At 32.0% G+C, this 23,919-nt stretch overlaps 1 protein-coding gene across 2 annotated transcripts in view; it reads right to left on the reverse strand.

Moving 5' to 3' along the window:
- sano (CABIT domain-containing protein serrano) overlaps positions 1 to 23,919 on the reverse strand; it is a 555,155-nt gene that overhangs the window by 53,902 nt on the left and 477,334 nt on the right. For both annotated transcript variants that reach the window (XM_085942988.1, XM_085942989.1), the window contains one exon: positions 8,291 to 10,307. In XM_085942988.1, coding sequence (XP_085799114.1) covers positions 8,299 to 10,239 — 1,941 coding nt within the window. In that variant the 5' untranslated portion in view covers positions 10,240 to 10,307 and the 3' untranslated portion in view covers positions 8,291 to 8,298. The remainder of the gene's footprint in view (positions 1 to 8,290; positions 10,308 to 23,919) is intronic.

The following is a 23,919-nucleotide window of genomic DNA, read 5'->3' on the forward strand; positions in this document are numbered from 1 at the left end:
ATTTTAAACAAAACTTGTTAGTTAATAAGCCTCATTGTGAGGCAGTCAAGATCTAGATTAAATTGTGATGATAACAATGATACGTGTCACCGTACGCATATAGAATAGGTATATATATTAATAAGGATTAACCGTACCAACGACCCTACATTTTTGGTCATCATGTGTTTATTTTAATTGTAAGTATAATGTATTTTCGATCGGGGAATATAAACATTTTTTTTCTTTTATCTTTAGATAATACGTTTAGAGGAAGATTTTTTTTGTTTGTTGAAGGTTTAGAGGAAGAAATTTTTTTTAGTTTTTCGTTTCTAAATCATCAAATATATTATACGTATTACGCAATATTTTTTATGTCATCAGTAAAGTTGATTATCTGGGTTTATAACTACAAAATAAACATTGGAATACTGTTAAACGTGAATTTTATTAAATTGTATTTCTTTTATTCTGTCAATGGATGCGCCTAATAACAGTATACCTACTCTTTAATTATCCCACAAGAACAAAAAATACAAATTATAAGAGATAAAATATCTCTTAGAGATATTACATAATTTTGAAAACACTTCTGAGAAAATATATAACCAATTGAAAAAATATTTTTTTGAAAAAAATACGACAACCAGCAGGAATCGAACTTGCATCTATCGGGTTTCCTGCCTATTCACATAGATCACTATGCTATATGCGTCATACTTAATTGCGACAAATTTTAAGTAATGGCTGTTAATGTTCTCTTTCAAAATTATGTATGCTCAATAATTAGAATCTTACATTCTTAAATCTTGTGAATTAATCGTTGAATAAAAAAATAGTTATTTTGATGTTGTTATAATTTAATATTTTACAACGTTTTTCTTAGCTCGTATTCTTATTTGTCCGGTGGTTCTTTGTCCGGTACAAATCTTGCAATCGATTTTTAACTAACTTGCCGACTATCTAGATATTTGAGACTTTTAGAATATATCAGAACACGATGGCAATAGATTTTTTAATACTTTTAGCCATCTTTAAATAGAATTGAATTCATTTTCAGTTAGGTCTGTTTTGTATGAAAAGTTATTTCGACATCATTATTGGTTGCTATTGCTCTGGGGTCATAGCAACTAAATTATTAATATACACATGCGTTACTATGGAAATCAATATGACATGTCAAGTACAAATTTTGTTGATCGTTAAAGCTAGTCAAGTCAAGTTTATATGATTCAACAGAGTTTAAAAACGTTGTAAATAAAAAGTTCTTTTTGTCTTGTAATTATTTATAACTGAATTAAACGGCACCTTTTCAAATTTTTTGACGAGCTGGTTAAGCATTTTTTTGCATAAAAAACAATTGCGCTGACTTTATAGTTAGGTATACCATACAATATCAATAAAGAATAATATAATATTACAATATATTTAATAGAGACACGTGAATATAATATGAATGGGTGGCGCAAAAAGGCAATGTTAAATAATGGTATGAAATTGACCGTTAAACTCAGCTTAATAATGAAGATGTGAGACAATGACTTAGAAAGTCGTTCAATAATATCTTATTATCACATTTGACGTCCCGCAAAAAATAACATGTACCAGATTAGGAATATCTATTCTATTGTAATGTAAACTATTCAATTGGTATTCAAATATAATCAGGCTATAGTAACTGTTATATTTATCATATTAGAAAATTTATTATGAAAAATGTTTTGTACTGTGGATAAATAATACACATGGAAACAGTATATATTATAATATTGTTACGGTAAAAAATGCCAATAGTTCTGAATTTAAAAAATATAAAGGAAAATTTAACTGTTTGCTGATCGACCATAATATTGAGTGAGAGTGCTATAAGTAGGTACATTGTATTTATTGTCAGGGAATAAAAGTATGGATTTTCAGATAATTTCACGTTTAAATTTTTGTTTTCAATATTTTCTACAAAACAAAACAGTACATATCATAAAAATTTATATGATACACTAGCTTAAAATATTTATATTGGGATAGCGGTGACTTCAGTTCTCAATTCAGCCAGTAGATGGAATTAATAGGCAAAAAAATAGATCGGAAAGAAAACCATTTGGATCCTGAATCACAGTTGCGACACAACTGAAAAGCAAATCTTTGATAATTTTAGAGGGCGTAGTTCTATTTTTTATTTAACAGCAGCTCATATCAGTGCGTAGTTTTTTTTTTTGGGATCCTCTAAGAAAAACTGGTATGGAAAAATATCTCCCGAACGAAGAAGAAGTTTTGTAAGAAAATCTAAAAAAGCTCACGGCTCTTATCTTATAGAAAATATTATTTTATAGGAAAAGCTGTTCGTAGACGAAAAAAAATATTGGGAAGCAAAGCAATAAAAAGCTCTTGGCTTTTTCACGATACTCATAAAAGATTTTTTTTGAGAAAGCTTTCAGACGAAAAAAATGGAAAGTAAACATAAATAGGGTATTACTATAATAGTGGAATAAACGTTATCAATTATTATTATAACTATTTTATTAGTTTTTTAGCACGTCGGCATAAAAGGTTTCATCATCACTGCACTAATGTATATATCTATATAGTTAATGCATATTACAATTTAAAAATTAGTATTTATAAGTATTACATTAATGAAAATTATTCTGGATATTAATCCTACATGTATCATGATTTTAATGAATAGGTACAAAGGTTGATACCTCAAGGGGAACTACCAAAGGAACCACTTATATTAAAAACTAGTTTAAGTTCCTGGCTTTGTACAAGATCGCTTCGTTGTTCAATATAGGCAAGGTATATTATTATTTTACTTAACTAGACAATAATAATTACATCTTTCAAAATCAAAATAACTAAGCATATCTAGGCATACCTACAATATGTCAAAATGAAATTAATTCTGACAGCAGTAAAAGTCAAACAAAGAAGAACACGAAACTACAATAGAATCCGAAATAATTATGAAAATTTAAAAGTTCGAAATTAGAAGGAAAAAACAAATGAACAAAAAAAAATAAACCAGCGTCTTTGTATTTGACATATTATATAATAATATAGACTTCAATCAGTTTTGCGCAATTTTCATATCAATTATTCACACAATATAAACGTATTTTTATATCTTATTATTACTATTTATATATTTATAGGTATGTTAAATGGTATGCAGATGACGTAGTCGTGTTTGACTCGACGATCGAACGGTTGGAGGTAACCGTGAATAGGCTCGCCGCGAACTCGAAACGTGTGGGTCTTCATCTGAATGCGGCTAAGACCAAATCCATGTGCAGTGCTGCATGCATCGATGCCGATACTCCTCTGTGGGTTTCCGGTCTGCCCGTCGAACTGGTGTCCAGGTTCAAATACTTGGGTGCCACGGTTGCCGATAATGGTGGTATTTCTAGTGAGCTTGGAATCCGCATGGGTGTGGCGGGTTCTGCGTTCAACCAACTTGGAGTCGCATGGAGGTCAAGGCTGTATTCTGTGAGGACCAAATGTTGTTTGTTAAACGTGTGCGTGCTATCTGTGCTCCTGTATGGCTGTGAGACATGACATCTTACTTAGCTTCAAGAGTCTCGGCTTTTGAGCTTTGAGAATCGATGTCTCCGCCGAATCTTAGGGGTACATTGGTACGAACGCGTTATAAACACCCGAGTTCGGGAGCAGACACAATAGCCTTCGGTGATTGAAGTTATCATGAAGAGACGCTTTACGTGGCTTGGACACGTATTCCGGATGCCGCCAAAGAGTGCGGCACTTCGTACCCTTGTGGCACAGCCTCAAGAGTTCCGTCGCCGGCCCTCCCTCACCCTGCAGCGGTGCTACAACAGCGACCTACGTGCTGCAGGTCTGATATGGCGGGAGGCGCAAGAGTTGGCGATGAACCAAGAGAAGTGGCGTCAAATTGTGCTTGCCCTATGCCCCGATGTTGAGACGTGACAGGGTGGAAGAAGAAGAAGAAGAAGATGTTAAATGGTAACATAATTACTACACAATTACTAGTCTAATTCATTGTCGTAATTTATAATGTAGTCATCAATAGCAACCATTACATATTACATCACGAAGTACAAACTACTCTAAAATACTAGCACAACAGAAACATAGTAAGGTACTGATGTAACAACTGAGATGACTATTGACAACTATTTAATAAATAAATATATTATATATTACATTAAAATTTAGTGTGCTAATTAAATAAAACTACATAATTATTATTGTCGACTGTTTTTGGAAAGAAAAAAGCGTTATCAAAGTTTAATACGGGTGTGCTATAATTATCATACACGTATTTATGAATGAATTGAGAAAATAGAGGCAGGTATTAATACACCGTAGGTATTATTATTTAGAATTTAGTACCAATATTTATCGCGAGTTTTTCAGTCATATCTCCATCACTATTGACGTGATATTCCAGTTAGATGTCGTGTTACAACATAAATAGATCGTGATGCATGCAATATGCGAATGCACTGTTGTACAAAAACCTACTAATATTATCATATGATGCAGTATGACGTCAATATTATTTTACAATCTTCATCAATCGATTTCTAATCAATCTTTTACGCTTTATTTAAGTAATTTATTATGCTGTTTTATTATATTTATATGTAGTCAAAATAACTGCCATATAAATAAAATTGTCAATTCGTAAATACAACGGTTTTGTAGTGTGAAGGCACGTTAGGTTACCTTCACAAATTATAATCCAATTAAGGTGAATACTCCACCTACCGGAGGCACTAAGCGGAAAATACAAAGCTTGTAACTTGAGACATTTTGTTGAAATTTACATTGTAAAGGGTTTTAATTTATAAATACGTATCTAAATGCATTAAAAAGAAAAATATGTATCATTTAAAATCAAAGATAGAAATCTTTCTACAATTATTTATATTTAAAGGATCCCATCTCAGAGTATTAATATAAAAAGAGTGGGTATTGTTCGGCAAAATGAAACCATGTTTTTTGCATATAACGCACAGTAGAATCTTAATTGTATTAATATTAACTTAACTATGAAACGTTATTAAACCATCATGTTGCTTCTTAGTACGGCTACCAAACTTAAATACAACATAGTTTACAGTCAATATTTTCTACTAAATTAACTAAAAATAATTACCACTAACTTTATATTTAACACAAAAACAATAAATTTCAGCAACGCGTGCTTGTAGTTTTTAAGGCTATACCTCAGCTGGGGCACGGCCTAAAAATATAGTGACTGAGATAGTGAGGATTGTGTAAATGACGCGTGCCGAACGAAACATAATTTGTCATAAAAATTAAACATTCGTCCATTTAATGTTCTGTTTATTGTTCTATTAGTAACAATAATAATATATTCATTGACATGTTTTCTTTTTCAAGTAATAACGTTTTTTAGTCATCTTTACACGATTTAAGAATTAATACCCCCGTCGCCATCACGAAACAAATTGACGTGTTCACAGCTTGACTTTCGTAGTTTATAGTTGAAAATTATTTTTCGTTTCACTGAAGTATGATCTTAATTGAATGTAGTCATTGAAATCATTATTTACCGGCGAAGCGTACAACAAATAATTAATTATTCAGCCATAGAAATTTTATCTTACTCTTACGCATATTGCGGAGATATAAGCCTGCCGAATGCTTTCTTACTCGCACTTATGGTACGTTTTGGTTCAGGCCTTGTGAATTGTGATCCCATCTTATTGTTACATATTATTTTGTGATCATATTTATTATCAAAATGTAATTGACTACCTACTTAATGAATGTTTTAATATTTTTTTAAATAGGTATTTATTTAAAAAAAAATGTGTAAGTAATCTCGATATGGTCACAATATTGAAGCTCGATTAAAAAAACATTTAAAATGTAAATTATCAAAAAAGCATGCCTCTAGTCGATGGGAGTATTTACCTTAACGCAGCCAACAATTGAGCCTAGGGGCGGCAGGTTGTATGAAAGTATGGTAAGCAGGCGTTTTATATAAAAAGAAAGTATGGTGAGGCAGGCTGGTAATCAATTTGCGACAAAATTAACGTTAGCATTATTAATTATATAGGTACGTTATAATGTCCAAAGTAAATCTTCCGTGATGCCCTGCATTTTTTTTATTGCGTCGCTATTTCTCGTAAGCTGTCGGCTATTGTTAGCCCATTCAGTTGTATGAGAAAGCCGATTCCTTGCCCCTCTTTTTATTTAATACCTCTATGAATTGAACGGAATAAACGCAAAATCTCTAAGTTTTGACAGGATTTTTGCAAGCAATATTAACACAACACCATTATAACATAAACAAATATTCAAATTGTCACTGTTTAATACTAACACACATGTTGTGTTGTTGTCTGTGGTCTTATTACTGTATTCAGAATTCCGCTGCTACGACAATTTTACAGTAAATATCACGATATTTAACACAACAAAATGATACATTTACGTACGGATTACTACAGCCTTTGAAGGCAATGGTACTACGCACGAGTGTTTAATATACGATGAAATGCATCTGTAGGTGGATAATCTATTGCGATAGCCAGTGACGTCCCGTAGGGGTAGGCAGATTCAGCGTCGCTTGGGGGCGTCAGTTACTCGAAGGGCGGCAAATCGAGTAGAATCATTTGGTATAGCTACATAAACTATGAGTAAAAACACATGAGAAGGCATTTTGTCAGGGACGTCACTGACGACAACTATTGAATTATATTACGTACATTAAAAAAATTAATAATAAGTTTTTGGCACTTTTAGAAATGTATAACTTTAAATTCTCACCAAGTACCAATAAATAAGTGAGACTATGCATTGATATACCTACAATAATTATATCCGTTTTCGATGAAATGTCACGAATATGGTGTTTAACTAGAGCATCCAACGAAACATCGTGATGTGTTATACTTTTGTTTAATTTATTGGGATGTTTTTTTGATTTAAATAAATCAGAGTATTTGTAAAAAAAAGTTACTGTTATTTTTATTGCTGTAATAAATGGATTAATGGTCTAGTAAAATCTGTCAATATATCGTGTCGATTTTTAAACGAGATAATAATACACTATCATGAGAATAAAATATTATACTTATATTGAATTTATCATTTTTTTTACGATGTCATTAAAATATACATTGACTTAGGACTAACTTTCGCTAGATAAAGGAACCTAATTAATATAAGAAAGAAAAAATCTGATAAAAGACTACTATTACTAAGCTTGTAAAAATACTGGAAACAACTAACTAGTAGTTATCAACAAATTAGTGCTAGAGATTTTTAAAACGTTTTCTGATTCAAAATTGATATTTGTATTCAGTATTATTTTCCAAAATAACATGGAAAAATACACGGCTGTACAGCGTATACAAATTGTTAACATTTATTACTACAATAATGAATCTATTCGAGCTGCATTTCGAGCATTACCTATGTGAAATTTATAGTCAAAATAATTGACCTACAAAATTCGAGTCAAATGGTAATGTTTGCGATGTTAAGAATTCATCCCATCAAAAACGTAAACGTACTGCTGAAAATATCTATGTTATTAATCAAAGTGTGGATGAAAATCCATAACAATCAATTACATGTCATTCTCAAGAAGTTGAACTTTCTTATGGAATATCCTTCATAAATATTTTCATTTGAAGGCGTATAAAATACAGTTACCTCATGAAATAACTTAAACTGACTAACCATTTGGTGCGTCGAAACTTTGATGAGTGGGCTTTAGAATAACTTGAAACAGACCCATTATTTCCAAAAAAAAATCATCTTCTGTGATGAAGCTCGTTTTTGGTATCTTTATTGTTATTCTTCTCAAATATTTACAAATCAGTCGGTATCCTATGCTATATCTGAGACAGTAGCATAGAATAATAATATGTGTGAAGAAAAAACGAAAATCTTGTTTATCGTATTAAATAGTTTGATATAAGTACGGAATAAAATATTCATAAGACTACACTAAATTAAAATGAGCTACGTTACGTTAATGAACTGTCTTCACTGTTCTCATTCATTTGTTATATAAATACAATATACATTCATAATTTCCAATAGTTAAAATATGGCGCGAAAATCAACAATGTATTGTTATTGACTCTCCCAGTATATCAGCTGATTTCTGTGGGTTTGACTGAGAGCGACCGACAAAAAATATAGTGACATATTGTGTTGGGTTTACCAAACGAAGTAATTATTATTTAATTCCCTATTTATAAAATCAATAGTACTCAACTAAGTAATACAATTCGAAGTGTAAATAAATTAAATGTAGGTAGATAATGAGTGAATTATATCAACTTACCACAATCACTACAAGTAAAGTGTGCCGACTCTCTTCTGGCCACTGAGCGACAACTTATTGGCACCTTTCCTATAGACAACCGCCTCCGTCTTCGGCTTGGTCTTCGGCCTCTCGTGTCCAGGATCTGGACACCCCCCTCTCAGCTCCCACACCAGGTTGGTCAAAGACTTTGGCCTGCTCAACCTGCGCGATCTCTTCTCGGGAACCTTCGCTCCAGCGCCGGAATCCCCCGAAGTTCTGCCGCCAGAATGGCTAGAGTCAAGCGTACCGTCTAACTCCATTGCTTGGTGAAGATTTGACAGACTCTTATATCTTATGTTGAAAAGTGGCGAGCCTCCTTTCAGCAAAGGATTGAGGCCTGGACTAGGGAGAGGACTAGGTGGCAGTTCTTTGATGGGGGAATTACTTTTTTGTCGGAATACCATCCTGTTACGCTGTGAGCTTCCGCTGTTTTTGATGTAAAGCTTTGGGAGATTGTTACTGACTGGTGCTATTGAACACTTTTCTTTGTATATTATGACAGGGGTCACTTCTTTTATTGAAGTAACTGCTGCACGTCTTGTTCTTTTTTCCGCTTTTCCTACATTTACTGGAGCACTCGGTGGCTTTTTACCAGGAATGGTTTCAATAGGCGGAGGTTCTGGTCTACTATCTGTTATCAAAGGCATATGAATTGGAGTTGTGACTGGAGAAGTGGGTGCTGATTCGTGTCTCGCGAGAATTACTTCTGTGGCAAAAGGTGACTTAACGTTTTTCGGTAATGGAGCGAAGCCCCTCACATAATCATATATTTGGTCAATATCGTCGTATTCATCAGATGGTTGCGTATGTTTAACTTCGTCTTTATGCTGGTGACTATGGCTGTGTATATGGCTACGGTGCGAATTCACGATATTCCCGTATTTATGATTATGATTAGCTGAATCCGAAGAAGCACTCCGTCGTAAAAAATATCCAGTTTTTACAGGTGCTTGCGTTGACCGTTTAGGATCCCCTAGTTTACCATCCAGAACGTGCATTTTATCCGTTACTTCTCCCAAAAGTCTATTGCATTTATCAATTAATCTGGAATATTCCATAAAGTTTTTGATTTGGTCGTCATTCCTACACCGTTGCAGTTTCAATGGCGCTGCCAACGGGAGAGCGATCAAAGCATTTGCCTCTTTTTGTAAAGGAAGTGCAAAAATATGCTCTTCTTCAAACGATGCTATCAATCTTAATTCAGGCACAAAATGACTTGAACTTTTAAGTCCTCTCGGTGGAGTGCCATGGACTAATCTCACAGTCAAAGGAAACCTTTTACTTAACAAATTCTTCGCTGTATGAACTCCGCTTATATTATCTTCCTTAGCCAATGCGGAGAATCTTCCGCGTTGTTCTAACCCAAGTAAAACAGTTTCTCCTTTAGAGTCAGCGCATCGAAGAAATTTCCCTTTGATACCATTTGCATGAATTTCTCCTTCGGGTGTTAACGTTTCACCAGCAGGTATAGTCTTCGCTGAGCCAGGTGATACACTTCCATCAGTTTCAACGCGACCTTGTAAAACTCTCAAAGTCTCTCTGACTAAACACCCTGAAAGTCTTCTTCTAGCTAATTCAGCAACGCTTTCCATACACCGCACTGCTCTTCCTTCTTCACTTAGTAATTCAAAATAGCCTGCGTACGACTCCGGGATTGCCAGCCTAGGCCCGACGCACACAAGTCGTCGACCTTCCTTGAGTTTGACAGCCTGGGCGACGATTTGTCTGCGTCGTCCCGCTGATACTAAAAGGGCCGCAGGTTGCAATCCAGGGCTTGGGAGCGTTGGCACTCCCAGGCCTCCGTACTGGCCCTTGGTGAACTTGACGATCGAGGGCAGACGGTGCTTGGCAACGAATTCTCGGAGGTGGGCAGCGTCGTCGTGCCACCGCGCTGCCGCGACGACTATCTGCCCGTCGGTTGCCGCCATCTTCTTCGTGATGCGGCTGTTGGTGTTGGTCTGGCACCACTCGTCAGTGCTTGGATATTTTGTCACATCTGAAAACAAAGAAAAAATATGTTTATACTATTGTTATACATTATTAAGTAAAATTGTCATATTAGCAGAAGTTATGATATTATAATAGCATTGAATATAAGTTTAAGGAGTTTTTTTTTATTCAAGCTATACCAATACATAATACTATAATAATATAATTAATGTAGTCTATTATAGACTATATAATATGGATATTATGTTTTGTGATTGGATAATATTTAATTGTTATATGAAACATATATTATTCATCAGTGTAGTGAACATTATTACTAATGACATTGTCACTTAGAGAGACACAATAAATTGAGTTATTATTTGTTTTATTCCTATATTGCCTAGTTATACTTATGTATAAGGACGTAATCAATAGGGAACGAAACAAAAGTGGTTTAAATATTGATATATAATATGATTCACCATTACATAAAAAATGGGTAATTTTTCTAGAAAATGTTATGGAACCTTATTGAAATTTAGGTACCTACACAAAGTTTATTTTTTATGCAAATATAATAATATGTATTTATAAAATAAACATCTGGTTTTGGGATACAGACACGTTAGGGAGGTTTGCAAATTGACCTTTAATACAATGTACTTGTAGATCGTTTTTGCAACACTCTTATCTGAATTTATCAATTTATTACGAAAGAATAAAAAAAAATGATGATTCCGGCAGATTAAAACTTATGGTAAAGTAAAAATTTTATGTCATATTTTTCACACACTTCGTCTTTTTATGTACGTCATATTATAATATAGACTTTTTTTTATTTAGTAGGTTAAAATGAATAGGTACCTATAAGTATAAAGTATTTGAATAACTACCTATTTTTTTTTAATTTAAAATAATCGATCGTTATAATAATATATTAGCATACCTACGCTATTTAATTATACTTACATCATTATCATGTCATCTCACAAACAAAATTGTCACATAAACCATTATATTGAAGAATGGAAATAATTTATTTTGACATCTTTAACAAAACAGGTCTTTAAAAAACGATTCGGGATAATGATATCTATTAAAAGTTGTGAATACATTTCCTTTTGTTAAATAATATTCGAATTTCCCCCTCACTTTCTCTCTCATTAATATCGTTCCTATACAAAAGAAATTATATATATAAAAAAATAAAGAATCAAAAATTCTTTTTGTCTCTTCTTTGTAGTAGATATTATTGTAAATAATAATAGAATGGAAAATATCATTCTTTGTCTATCTGGTAAGTAGGCATCAAACTGTTTTTTTTTTAAAATAAACTATAGAGTGATAAAATTGAGAAGTCACAGTGTCTAGTATGTACTCTAAACTTGATTTAGCAACCAAAGAAATGTCTGAAAAACCGTCTAAAATTGAAAGTGAGATTTTTTAATTAAGTAGATATGATTCATTTGGGACTTTTCACTGGGTAATTAAACTGAATAATATACATGGTGTATCATACATATCATACTCGAGGGGGTGTTTAATGGTCATAGGACGTGTCTCCTAAAATCAATTTGATCGATGGAATCCAAGCTTGGCGTGAAAAATTATATTCGAAGCATAATTAATAACAATAACTAGCACTACGATCGATATACACTGTTCCATATGCTGAATATTGTGAGTAGATCTTGGGCAAGTGGCTGACATCCATTTCTCGTAAAAAACAAAATCTGTTAATACAAACCTCTACTCTGTTACTTTGCGGAGGCCCAATTATGATCCTATTAGGATCGGACATGGTCGAAAAAAGAAAAAAAAAATGGTTAATTATCGTGTCCGCGTGATACCTAAAATAATATATTTTAAATAATTGTGTAAACTTCTGCTTATAAATAAAATGTGAAAAGATTTTTAAGGCGGGAAAGTATAAATTGTATCGTAGCACTTTAGTCCGACAAATTATTAATGTCTATTAAAAAACTGGTTTAATTTTGATTCACGCTAGTTTACTGTGTTAGTAGTTCCGTTGTTAATATGTTATATTAGAAAATAAAATTAGTTTACATCAACCAATAAAATAAAAGTGTTTTATACGTCCTGTTTTATATTTATGTTGTCTACGTCTTCGGTCATTTATTTTAAGATTCATAGTTATCGTCGGACTGGGTATATGGACTGTTGGATGTTCAACTTCCTTTAGCAGTTGTCCGAACTCGTTCTAACTGGGGTAGAGTGAGAATACTCAACAAGTAATTATTTGCATAAAAAGTGTGATAATATACAGTAAGTGGTTTATAAAATGATGAAGAAAACCTTCTTTTATAGGGATAGAACCTAAATTTAATGTATGAAATTAAAGCGAAAAACGACCACTAGTCCACTGATTAAATACGCTACACACTTGTAGTTTGTACTTAGTTTTTGTATTGCAGGTTTATTTGGAGATTACTTCACACGTTTATAATTAAATCGTTAATAATAATAAATAGTAAAATCGTTTATAATTGTACTAGATTAAATTAATTACAACGAACATAAGAAAATGCCATGATATAGCAGGAATAAGAAAATCGGAATAGCAACTGAGCGATGTTCATATCCGTAGAGTTTACCAATTTAAAAAAATATGGCTTATCTCGTAGAAATATTTTGGTGACTTTTTTTACCTACTTACCTACATATTCACTGATTTTGCGTAGATAAATGATCTTGTCTATTAAATATGACGTGGAAGAAAGTACCTATATAGGTATACCAATAAAGTAATTATTAATTGTATGTAAATTGCACACTAGTTTTACCATACGTTGACATACTTTGACCCATTAGTATCCAGGAAATTAATTGATTATAAATTATGTAAATATACAATTATATTTAAACATTAATGTGTCTTAACAGTGTTCTTTAAAATATAATACTTTTGTTGGAAAAATACTGCTCAGATAAGTTTCTGATCCACATATTAAATTTATAATTCACTAAATGTAAATAAACACATTTGAATTTGAATATTAATAGAAAAATTAGAAGGAACGTTGGTTTGAAGTGCTAAAATACTTAATATAATACGTGTGCTCGTGCTATATGTTTTGAAATAGTGTTTTGAGTTCAAACGCTTTTGGCTTGTCAAAACGATGATATTCAATAGTGTGAACTAGTACCACAGGTCATATTCTAAAAAAGATTAGACGAGTTGAGAAATATAAATAAAATGAATCATGAAAACGTTTCCAATCTTTTTGTGCGGCCACAAATCGATAAGTCACCAAATAAAGGTAGACGTCTCAAGCAGGAAGTTTAGAAATGTTCATTCGAAGACATGCGTTTGGATTCACATCACGATTTTGGCCGGCAGCACCATAAAAGGGATAGATACGACGGAGAAGGTATTATAACTCAATGCGGCTTACGTGAGGTGGAATGTAAAAATATTAGATAATATTTATTTGTTATTCTCCCTCCTGCCAGGCATGGCGATGGCGTATGAGATTTTTTGACGCGTTGATACAGTTGTACAGGTTATCTATCCGTGGGAAAAACGGTCTATGCAAATTTTGAATTTGGAACGACCTGAATTTAAATTTATTCTACATAATATTACTACAACACCATCTGTGTTCTTTGTTGTGTATCAAATAAAACGTAAATATTATTGTCCGCATACAAGAGAATAGTTAATAAAAAAAAATGCCAAGATAGAAAACGTTCAAATTGATTATATACTTGCATAAATGTATCAGATTTAAAATTAAATTAATTCGTCTACAGTAGGTATAGACTTATTATTCACTCGATAGGCAACATCTATAGAGTATATATGGCGAAGCTACGGGATGCTGGCATACCCTGGGAAGATGCAAAAAGACTGGTGAGTGGCAGGACTTAACCTAACCTAACCTAAGCGGCGTCCACGATGGCCGAGTAGCTTACGCGTCACGTTATAATATCGTGGATTCTAGGTTCGAACCCTGGGTCTCACAAATATACATATTATTTTTCAATTTGTGTTTGGTGTCAGAATATGAACCTAATAGGTTGAGGAAGTAGCTGACATCCATTTCTCGTAAAAATAAAAATCTGTTAAAACAAACCTCCATTCTGTGGAGGCCCATATTATCATATTAAGATCGGATATCGTCAAAACCAGAAGAAAATAACCTAACCTAACATTCGAATCCATGATTCACACGATATATTATCATTGTTTGTTTTAGTCAGGAATACAACAATAATCATTTCAGTGAACGGCTAACAAAATGTTTTGCAAAAAATGTATTTTGTAAGAGTAGGTTTTTGTAGTGGTACTTTTATTGAGTATTATTTTAAGCCGATGTGATTGAGGCGTAACCAATTAAATACAACACTAATTATTGTCTTTCATCATGACAAAGACACACTCAATTTCCCATTCGACGTGCAAATGACAGGTTTTGATCTTGTTTTGGGCACTCATTGCACTCACCGTCAAACTATTTTTTTTACTGTGTACAAACAGCCTACTGTGCGAAGTTAAATGGACATTACACCTCAGTTTAAAGCGCAGGGGCTCACAAATCCTCTTCCTCTCACTTCTGCGCTAGGCCATAAGTGATATAATACGAATCAATACAATGAGGTCACGCGGGTTTCGTAAATTTAAAAATGATTTTTACTTAAGCTGGTTAAGGAAATAGCAATACGAAAGGATCTTATATTATATCATTACAACAAAATTTACACGATTTTTATATTTTCATGACTCAATTAATATAGCTGATATTTAGTCCGATCATCCAGCGATCGTACGATTGATTGCAATCGACGCATTGATATTATGAATCTGCAGTTGTTTAGTTTTACAGGTTTCCACGATTTTTTTAAATGGTTCGTGTGAGAATATTCTCTTCACCGTTCTCCAAATAACTGATCAATAAATATTTTATAATAAAATATGTATTTCTACGTGTTGCTACAATATTGCTAATATCATAATTTCACGCTGCCAATTGATTAGGGAAAAAAGCAAACGTGCTCAATCGGAATGGAAGAGGTGTATTATTTTTAATTCACACAAAAATATTTATGCTCATATCTAATGTAATTTTTTCCACAACACTATTAAATCAATTTAAACTGTGAAATTTTCATATTTAGTCACAGTGTATTAAGAACATACCATTAAAACTTGTGAGAAATATACAGTAACACGTAAACACTCGCATTTTATTAAGTTTTCTTGTTAAATAAAATATATATTATTAAATATTAATATCATCTCATCATTTATTTATTGTTTTAAATTCAGATGTACCTACTGTCTAATATGTCCAAAAACAAGTTTATTGCAAATATTAATCGAAAGTTTATAAGAGTGGCAAAATAAACAGATTAAGCGACGATACCCAGATCTAAATTTACTTAGGTAAATTTATTTAGGTACCCACTGAAGATATGCTTGTAACATACAATATGTCGACACAGTAAATACGTGAATTAATTAATACTGCAAACTCGTGGCTAGGCAATGCGCGGATTGCGGATCGCGGGTGCAAATGACGCATGCCGAACGAAATATAATTTGTCATATAAATCCAACATGCGTCCATTTAATGTTCTGTTTATTATTCTATTAGTAACAATAATAATATATTCATTGGCATGTTTTCTTTTTAAAGTAAATGGGTAACGTTTTTAGTCATCTTTACACGATTTAAGAATTGATACCCCCGTCGCCATGACGAAACAAATTGACGTATTCACACCTCAACGTTCGTTATCCGAATGCCAAATATCCAAAATTTCGTCGCGCCTATAGTTGAAAATTATTTGCCGTTTCACTGATATACCTATCGTCTTAAGTAAAAATATGAATTCGAATATAATTTAATAGTAATTATTAATATCTTTGACCTGTTGTAATAATTATTGATGGTTCGAACCACAAATTTTGCTTTATCGATAATACACATATTTGGGATCGCAAATAAACTGTTTTTGTATTTTGTAAGTGTATCTTTGATTATTGGTGAAAATACCTACGTTCTATAGAACGTAGGTAGGGTAAAAAGTTTATGCCGCATAGCATAAAATCAACAGCAGTGTTATCCGCATCAATAGAACATTGTCAACCTGATACAAAATATACAATATATATATTTTGGTACATTCTTAAACTATGTACAATGAATATAATTATTTTAATAATGCAATTTATGTATGAGTACGAAAAAAGTTATACTTTTTATTTTTTTTAATACGCAAAACGGTTTATTTAGTTTACTTTCAAATAAAATTTAATGTTTACGTTTATAATAAATATATTATAAAGAGTTGTTGCTGTATATTAAGTATACCAAAAAGGACAAAAAATATAATTTCAATATGATCAAAACTCATTTTTTACCAAACTTAGACTTACCGTATTTTACTTTTCGCATTTACTACTTACTCTGACAATTCAAAAGTTTTAATATTTTTTTTAATACGTACCAAAAGGGTTTGTTCTTAATAAAACTTATTGTATTATAATTCAACTGAAATGAGATCATGATGTTAACTACCCAAAACTATATTATTAGCGTAAACGTAAAAATAATGCACCAACATAGTTTCCAGTTAGTACAGAAAAAATGGAGGTCGTTCGGTGGTAACGTATTCTAAATTATAACATTATACCTAATTACCTTAATTCTATGTGAGTAGGTACACAACATTGACTGTATAACCAAAAAAATCAAGCACAATGGAAAATGTTAAACGAATTTAAATATTCGACACACGCGTGATACATTTGATCTAATTTTTTTTGTATGACAGCTAGCAGACGTGGGCAGATAAATGTCAAAATTTTCGCAATGTCAAGTTCTTCGAAATTCGACATTGTCACGACTTTTAAAAAAAAAAATCGCGTCGTATTTTGGGGTGACGAGTTTTTTCTACTCGACCGGTACTTTTGTCGTTATTAACCCATTAGGAAAATAAAAAAATTATCTCTTGAAATAAAAATCTCATTTATTTATATCTCAAAAATACACCCTTTTAAGGGTTAAATTGACTAATTCAGAATGGTTGGATAAATTTTTCCCTTTTCTCATTTACACACAATGGTAAATTTGGCATTTTTTTAGATTTGTCTTCCCTTTTTCCTGCACACACTCACACACACACCAAAAGCAATCATCTCATCAACGGCACTCAAATTGAGCGAGTCAATAACTACGTCTATCTTGGACAACAAATGCCAATTGACGGTATGTATGACGAGATTGCTTGCAGAACCAAACTGACATGGATTGCATTTGGGCGCCTGAATAGTATCTTCAAAAGTGACCTCCTATTGTGTCATAAGCGTGATGTATTCAACCAATGTGTGCTACCAATACTCACGTATGCTTGTGAGCATGGTCTCTTAAAGATCACAAAATAAACCAATGGATAAGGAATGAAAAATGAATTCGCGTTGTTATAGAGGTCGCTAAGCAGATGACATGGCAATGGGCCGGATTTGTCACTTGGCGAGTGGATTAATGCTGTATTTAGTGGTACCCAAGGGGCAATAAACGCCCACAGTGACTTCCTAAAACCCACTGGATAGACGAGCTCATACAGTTCGGTGGATGTACGTGGCAGCAAAGAACTGGGGACCGCGGAGAGTGGAGAGAGCTAGGGTAGGCCCTCATCCAGTAGTAGATCGACCCCGGGTGATGATGATGATATATATATCATAGTATATAAGTATAGGTATATGTATATATCGATTTTCCATAATATATGATATGTTGTTAGCTAAATTCACATTGATTTGATGCGTACAAAATTCTGACAGTTCGTAAATGAATCGGGGCGTGTTTGTGTTTAAACGTTATGTAGTCAACGGAGTGTCGACTGATTAGTATAGAACGGTTTTTAGATAATGAGATTTTATATTGTTATGCTGTAGGCGAGCCCAAACTGAAAGCCGGCAATGAATGATTTTCGTTTGTAAGGGCGTTTTCATGAACACAGCGAAAACATCAAACATTATTGACCTAAATATTATTAAGTAGTGATTTTCACCATCTCTGAAACAATAGCACAACGCAGATTATAGAAGTGCATATCGGGCATATTATATAAGTACAGACAATAAATGGGCAAGAGAGTAAACAAAAATGCTGTATATAATACAGCACATAAAGAGTAAAGACCTTGAAATGTAAGTAGATGGGCAGGCACATTGGTCAAAGAAAAGAATATCACTGGAATGACCTCATCATCGAGTAGTATCAATGTCCAATTCAATATTACAATTTGTAAGTACGCAAAACCCCGATAAACTAGTGGACAATGAAGTACTAGGAAGCCTGAGTGGAGCCAGCAAGGAAATGTCTTAATCCAGCACTGAATTTAGAGTGAAGATAAAGATATAATATTATTATCGTCACTTAAATACCACAACTAGATCGTAGCTTGATTTTCACTGTTTTTGAGATAGTTATTGATATTCATTTCCTTCTCTAGAAAATGAAAAAACTAGGTCATTCAGAAGTTAATGGGAACTGTATTAATATTGTGTTTGAAAATGTTATATAACTTTAAAACCATAAATGCATTATATAAATAAAATAATACATATATATTATCTACAATATTTTTTCATACAATTGAACATTATTTAAATGTACCCAATTAGACAAGCACAATTTTCCATTTTTATTTTAAATAATAATAAATTATAGCCTAGATTTATGTTAATCAAGTAAAGTTTAAATTTCATTTTCCCAACAATGACGAAATCAGAGTTATCTAGTTGTAGTATTGAAGTGACGATATTATTACCTATTATGCGAATCATTAAATATATTATTAAAAAAATGTTGAGATTAAATAATTATCAACGCTATAAAAAAACAGATATAAATAAATGATTTATTCAATATTAATTGTTCACGTTCATCTATTTTACAGAAACAGAAGTAACGAAATATTACAATATATCAGTCGGTCGAGTAATTAATTCAATAATAATGTTTGTTATATTCATTAATGTATATTTATATATGACCTCTGAAGATTACAATGATATTGATACGATTAAATATTATAAATACTTGTTTAATCACTATTTAAATAATGCCTTATAATGAACTCTTAAAATGTATTTTTATAATATAATAATGTATGTGTGTAAAAAAATAGACAGTGATAAATTAGCATCTAAAATTTCACAATAACCTTAAAATTTCAAAGCCAGTTTTTCAACGAAAGTAAATTATGATTTATGTATTTTTAAGTTTCATAATAATATATTCAATTATTTAAGTTAGTGCGAGCCTCCGAAACGGTTTATAATTACAATTATAATGCGGCATTGATTATCTTATTAAAAACACATTCGCTGATCAGTTTTAGTGAATTTTGTTACACAAATAAACGGGACATGTATTTATTGTGGGCTGTAATAGGTCAAGACGGAATCAAGTTTAGTTATTTGGCCATTTATGCGATTAGCCCGTTAGTTCCCGGACACAGTTATATCTACATGCTATAAATTAATATAATTCCATGCATGATTGATGTCTTACAGTTAGACTAATTACTTTTCTAATAATAATTACTGGGAAAAATCAAGTGTTACCATATTATCATATACTTTTACAATATTCAATGTTAGGTTATAATAATGTTATTATTCTACAAGCTATTAGAATGTGGAGTTTTAGACGATTATTTAAATTGGTTTTTAACATTAGTGTGTTATCATCAATATATTATTATCAATGATTGATCTCAGAAATATATCGCTGCATCGGTTCATGGGTTACACTATTTGACAAAATGTCAGTTTTGTCTTATGAATTATAAAATATAGAGAATCAGTTGAAGTTTCTGGGCAAAGCTGCACAATTTTTGTAAAAAAATATTTAACCATAATATTTCAGATAAATTTGTATGACATCAACATGAATATCAAAGTAGTACCTATATAAGGTTATTGTTTTAGTGCAATAATACACTAATTTAATACATAAATTGATTTAATTTAAATATGGGACGGAATTTAATGTGTCTTTATAATTTTAGATAAAATGTTAGTTTTTTAGGATATTTACATAATAATTAATAGTATATAAATACGTTATAAAAATATCTAATTACTCTCTTATTAATTGGTATTCAAAATCGTTGACAGCCATTTTCTCCTAGCAAGTTTTTGTCAAATAGTGTATTGTACTGAGTCAGCGATATAAAGAAGCTAATGTAGTTCGTTAATCTTTTTGTGCATTTATTTTTTAACAAAAAATCATACATTATTTTATAATAAATTAAATGACCAATAATAGGTATATTAAAATAAATGTAAAATTTAATTCACAGTAAAATGTTTTTATTTAAATCTCAATAAACAAAAGATTTAAGAATGTAACATTCTTAATATTGAAAATATTATATGCAAAATTGTATGAGAGAGCGAGGCAAGAAGACGACGTCTTAAATGGGGTAGGGTGAAAGAAGAGATACACGTCAACGCGAATTCTAAATATAATATAATCAAAGAATTGTTTATTTTAATCGGGATGATAGAAAAAATGGTTTTACAAATGCAGCACTAAGCCACATCCATGAATAAATGACCTGATATATTTTCTAGTAATTTTAAGATGATAGATTGGGCCCTTAGTGATCTCGATTTTCTAGTATTTTTATAATATGTATATTTCAGAGGTTTTACAAAATGTAGTTATCTAGAGTAAATAGTATACTGTTATAAAATGGAAATATCTTCGACCATATCCGCCCCTAAGTTTAGACTGCTAACTTATTGTAACAAAATAGCTAAATACATAAATATGATAAACTACCCTCGAAGCCCCAGGTATAGATACTTTACTTACGATGTGAATGCCCTACTTACGTACCCACCCTACTCACGTACCTACCTAAAACGTATTTTTTGTCAAACATGATAAATTTTGCTATAATATTATCGTGATAATATATGAAAAAGAGTTGGTTGAAAGATTCCTGTACGTAGAGTAGCCCAATAAAGCATGGAACTGTGAACATTGGATATACCTCAGAAAGTCAGAAATATATTGTATATATATGCAAACTATTCAATAAGGAGGCTGAGTACACGTTGCGATAGAGGTTTTCAAGATGATGAAATGGTAATGGGCTGGAATTATCACGAGGCGAGTGGATAATTTACCAGAAAATGTAATTGAACTGTTATATTATCTGAGTAGCACTAAATGACAATAATAAAGTTGCCTTAAAAATCATTTGATCGACGATTTAACTCATTCACCTCTGACGGCACAGCATATGTCGGCATGAGATGGCCATTCGATATAATTAGCATGTTATTTAAATATGGTAATTAAATAGTAATTAAATGTTCCGCGGTGAATAAGTAATTCGGCGGTTGTACGTGGTAGCGAAAGACTAGGTGCTGTGAAGAGTGGATGAAGCTAGGGGAGGTTTTCATTCAACCATGAATTAACCTTGGTGATGATGATGTTACCAGGATGTATTATATATATATTTTTTGTCCATTATTTAACAGTACCAATATTTTTCACATGTACCTAGCCATGCCAACGAAATTAAAATCATTAACAATCAAAAATATAGGTCAATATAATTAATATTTAACAGTTTGTCAATACACCGTTGTAGAAAGTTTTGAAAATGTCTACATTTTTATAAATTAACTATGTACTAAGTATATTAAAAATAACTTAGGCACCTGGTCGCATGTTGTTAATTTTACCAGTTGTTTTGATGACATTCTAATATTGTCCATTGAATATTAATAAGAAAAAGTTGTTTGAAATACTATTAGGATGTATTTAGCCGGGTCCTAGAATGTTAAATCGTATAAAAGAAAAGTACTAAACTTTGTTGTTTTGACGGGCACATCCGCGAATGTGTGTCAACATTGAACGGCCGTTAACGATTAATATACGGGCGGATCGACACGAGATTAACGTCGTGATTGACGCGAATCAAGGCTGTGCTTGTATGACATGAATTTCGTAACTCTGTGTTGTCATTTTTATGCATGCATTAACGACAAGGTTTTGTATTATCAATCACTGAACATATGTATGAGTTACGCAACAAGAAAAAAATAACCTATAACTATCAATCCATATTTAGCTAATACAAATATTTTTTATTTAAAAAAATATTGTAAACAAATATTACAATAAATTAATTGCTACATTAGTTTATACATTTGTAACAAAAATGGAGTGATGAATAATTTATTGTATCTGTACCTCAGAATTAGTGTGTCGAATGTACAATTTTGCAGAAAATGAATTACGTAGATGCAGAATTTGTACAAAAAGTATCGTATCTATCCAATCCAATTCACCTTTTGAGTCTATACATAACATAACCTTAAATTCTTAAAAACAAAAAGCCGACGTCCATAGACACCAAACGGCTGACAAATATTAAATTGTATGTTTCCGAAAGTGTTCCTTTTGGATTAATGATACAATCTTTCTTAACTACATAGATAATAACGAAGGTGAGTAAAAAAGGTGTAAATATTACTAATGAAGTATCATCATTATCATCCGTGGTCAATCCACTGGTTGATAAAACCCTCTACTGGCTGTTTCCACTCTTCAGTATCTCTGCTACGTACTTCCGCCAAACTTTGTCAATCTGTCAGTCTAGCGGGTTTTAAGGCAGTCATTTAGTGCCTCTGGGTATTTTTGTATATGTATATTTATCCAGCGCATTGGTATTATATCAACTTGTATAGTTATATTACGATTCTTCAGTTTGTCTACTAATACAGTAGTTATTTTCATATGTGCTTTTCAATGCCACATGGTGCTGCTCTTAACTTTCGGAATTCTCTGACATTAAGAATCTATCGTCCTAGACATGAGACTGCATATGAACCGTAATAATTGAAGCGCCTTGTTACAAAAGCCCGTAAAACGGTTTATGAAAATTTTTGAGTTACATATGTAGTTAGATGGATATTTTTGTGACCTATATGATGGCCTAAGATTGAACTTTAAACGCCAAAATTCGTCAATACATATGACCAAAAATTAGGGTAAATTTCAAAACCTGCTAAAATGGTTAGGTGTGGTTTTCAAATACCGCTAAAAATGAAAGCCAAAATACTCTTTAAAATGTCAGAAATTCAAAAATAAATACATTCACAAAATTTTAAGTTCACAAATTTAATAGATATGATTTTTTCTCATTTTTCTCAAAACTACCTAAAATCGTTTTAGGGGCTTTTAAAACTAGGCGCTTCAATGTCCTCTCAATTCTTTTCTATGGCATGGAGGTATGAGCTAACTAGGAGATATCACAAAGAGTTGAGATTTTTGAGACATAAAGATGCCTAGCCAAATAAATAGGAAACAATATCAAGAAGTTCTCCATATAATCTCAGTCAAAAAACTACAGCACCTCGGTCAAATTATGAGAGGAAAACTACATTACTATTCATTACCTTAATGATTATCCAATGAGGTATAAGTACGATTGCAGCTATACCCAACTGTTATGTGTATCAGACGATTAAGGAAATATCGTCCTGATGGTGAAAATTTTAGAGAAGAAGAAGGATCCATATTTTTCAGATGCATATCTTAATACTATATTACGTCTTAGGTACATTAAGATGTTACTTTTGAAGACACTATTTAGGTGACCTAAGGGCCTCTACG

The sequence above is a fragment of the Rhyacophila brunnea genome, unplaced genomic scaffold (assembly GCF_057557595.1).
Source record: "Rhyacophila brunnea isolate RB1 unplaced genomic scaffold, BYU_Rbru_1.0 scaffold_15, whole genome shotgun sequence".
In the NCBI taxonomy this organism is placed as follows: domain Eukaryota; kingdom Metazoa; phylum Arthropoda; class Insecta; order Trichoptera; family Rhyacophilidae; genus Rhyacophila; species Rhyacophila brunnea.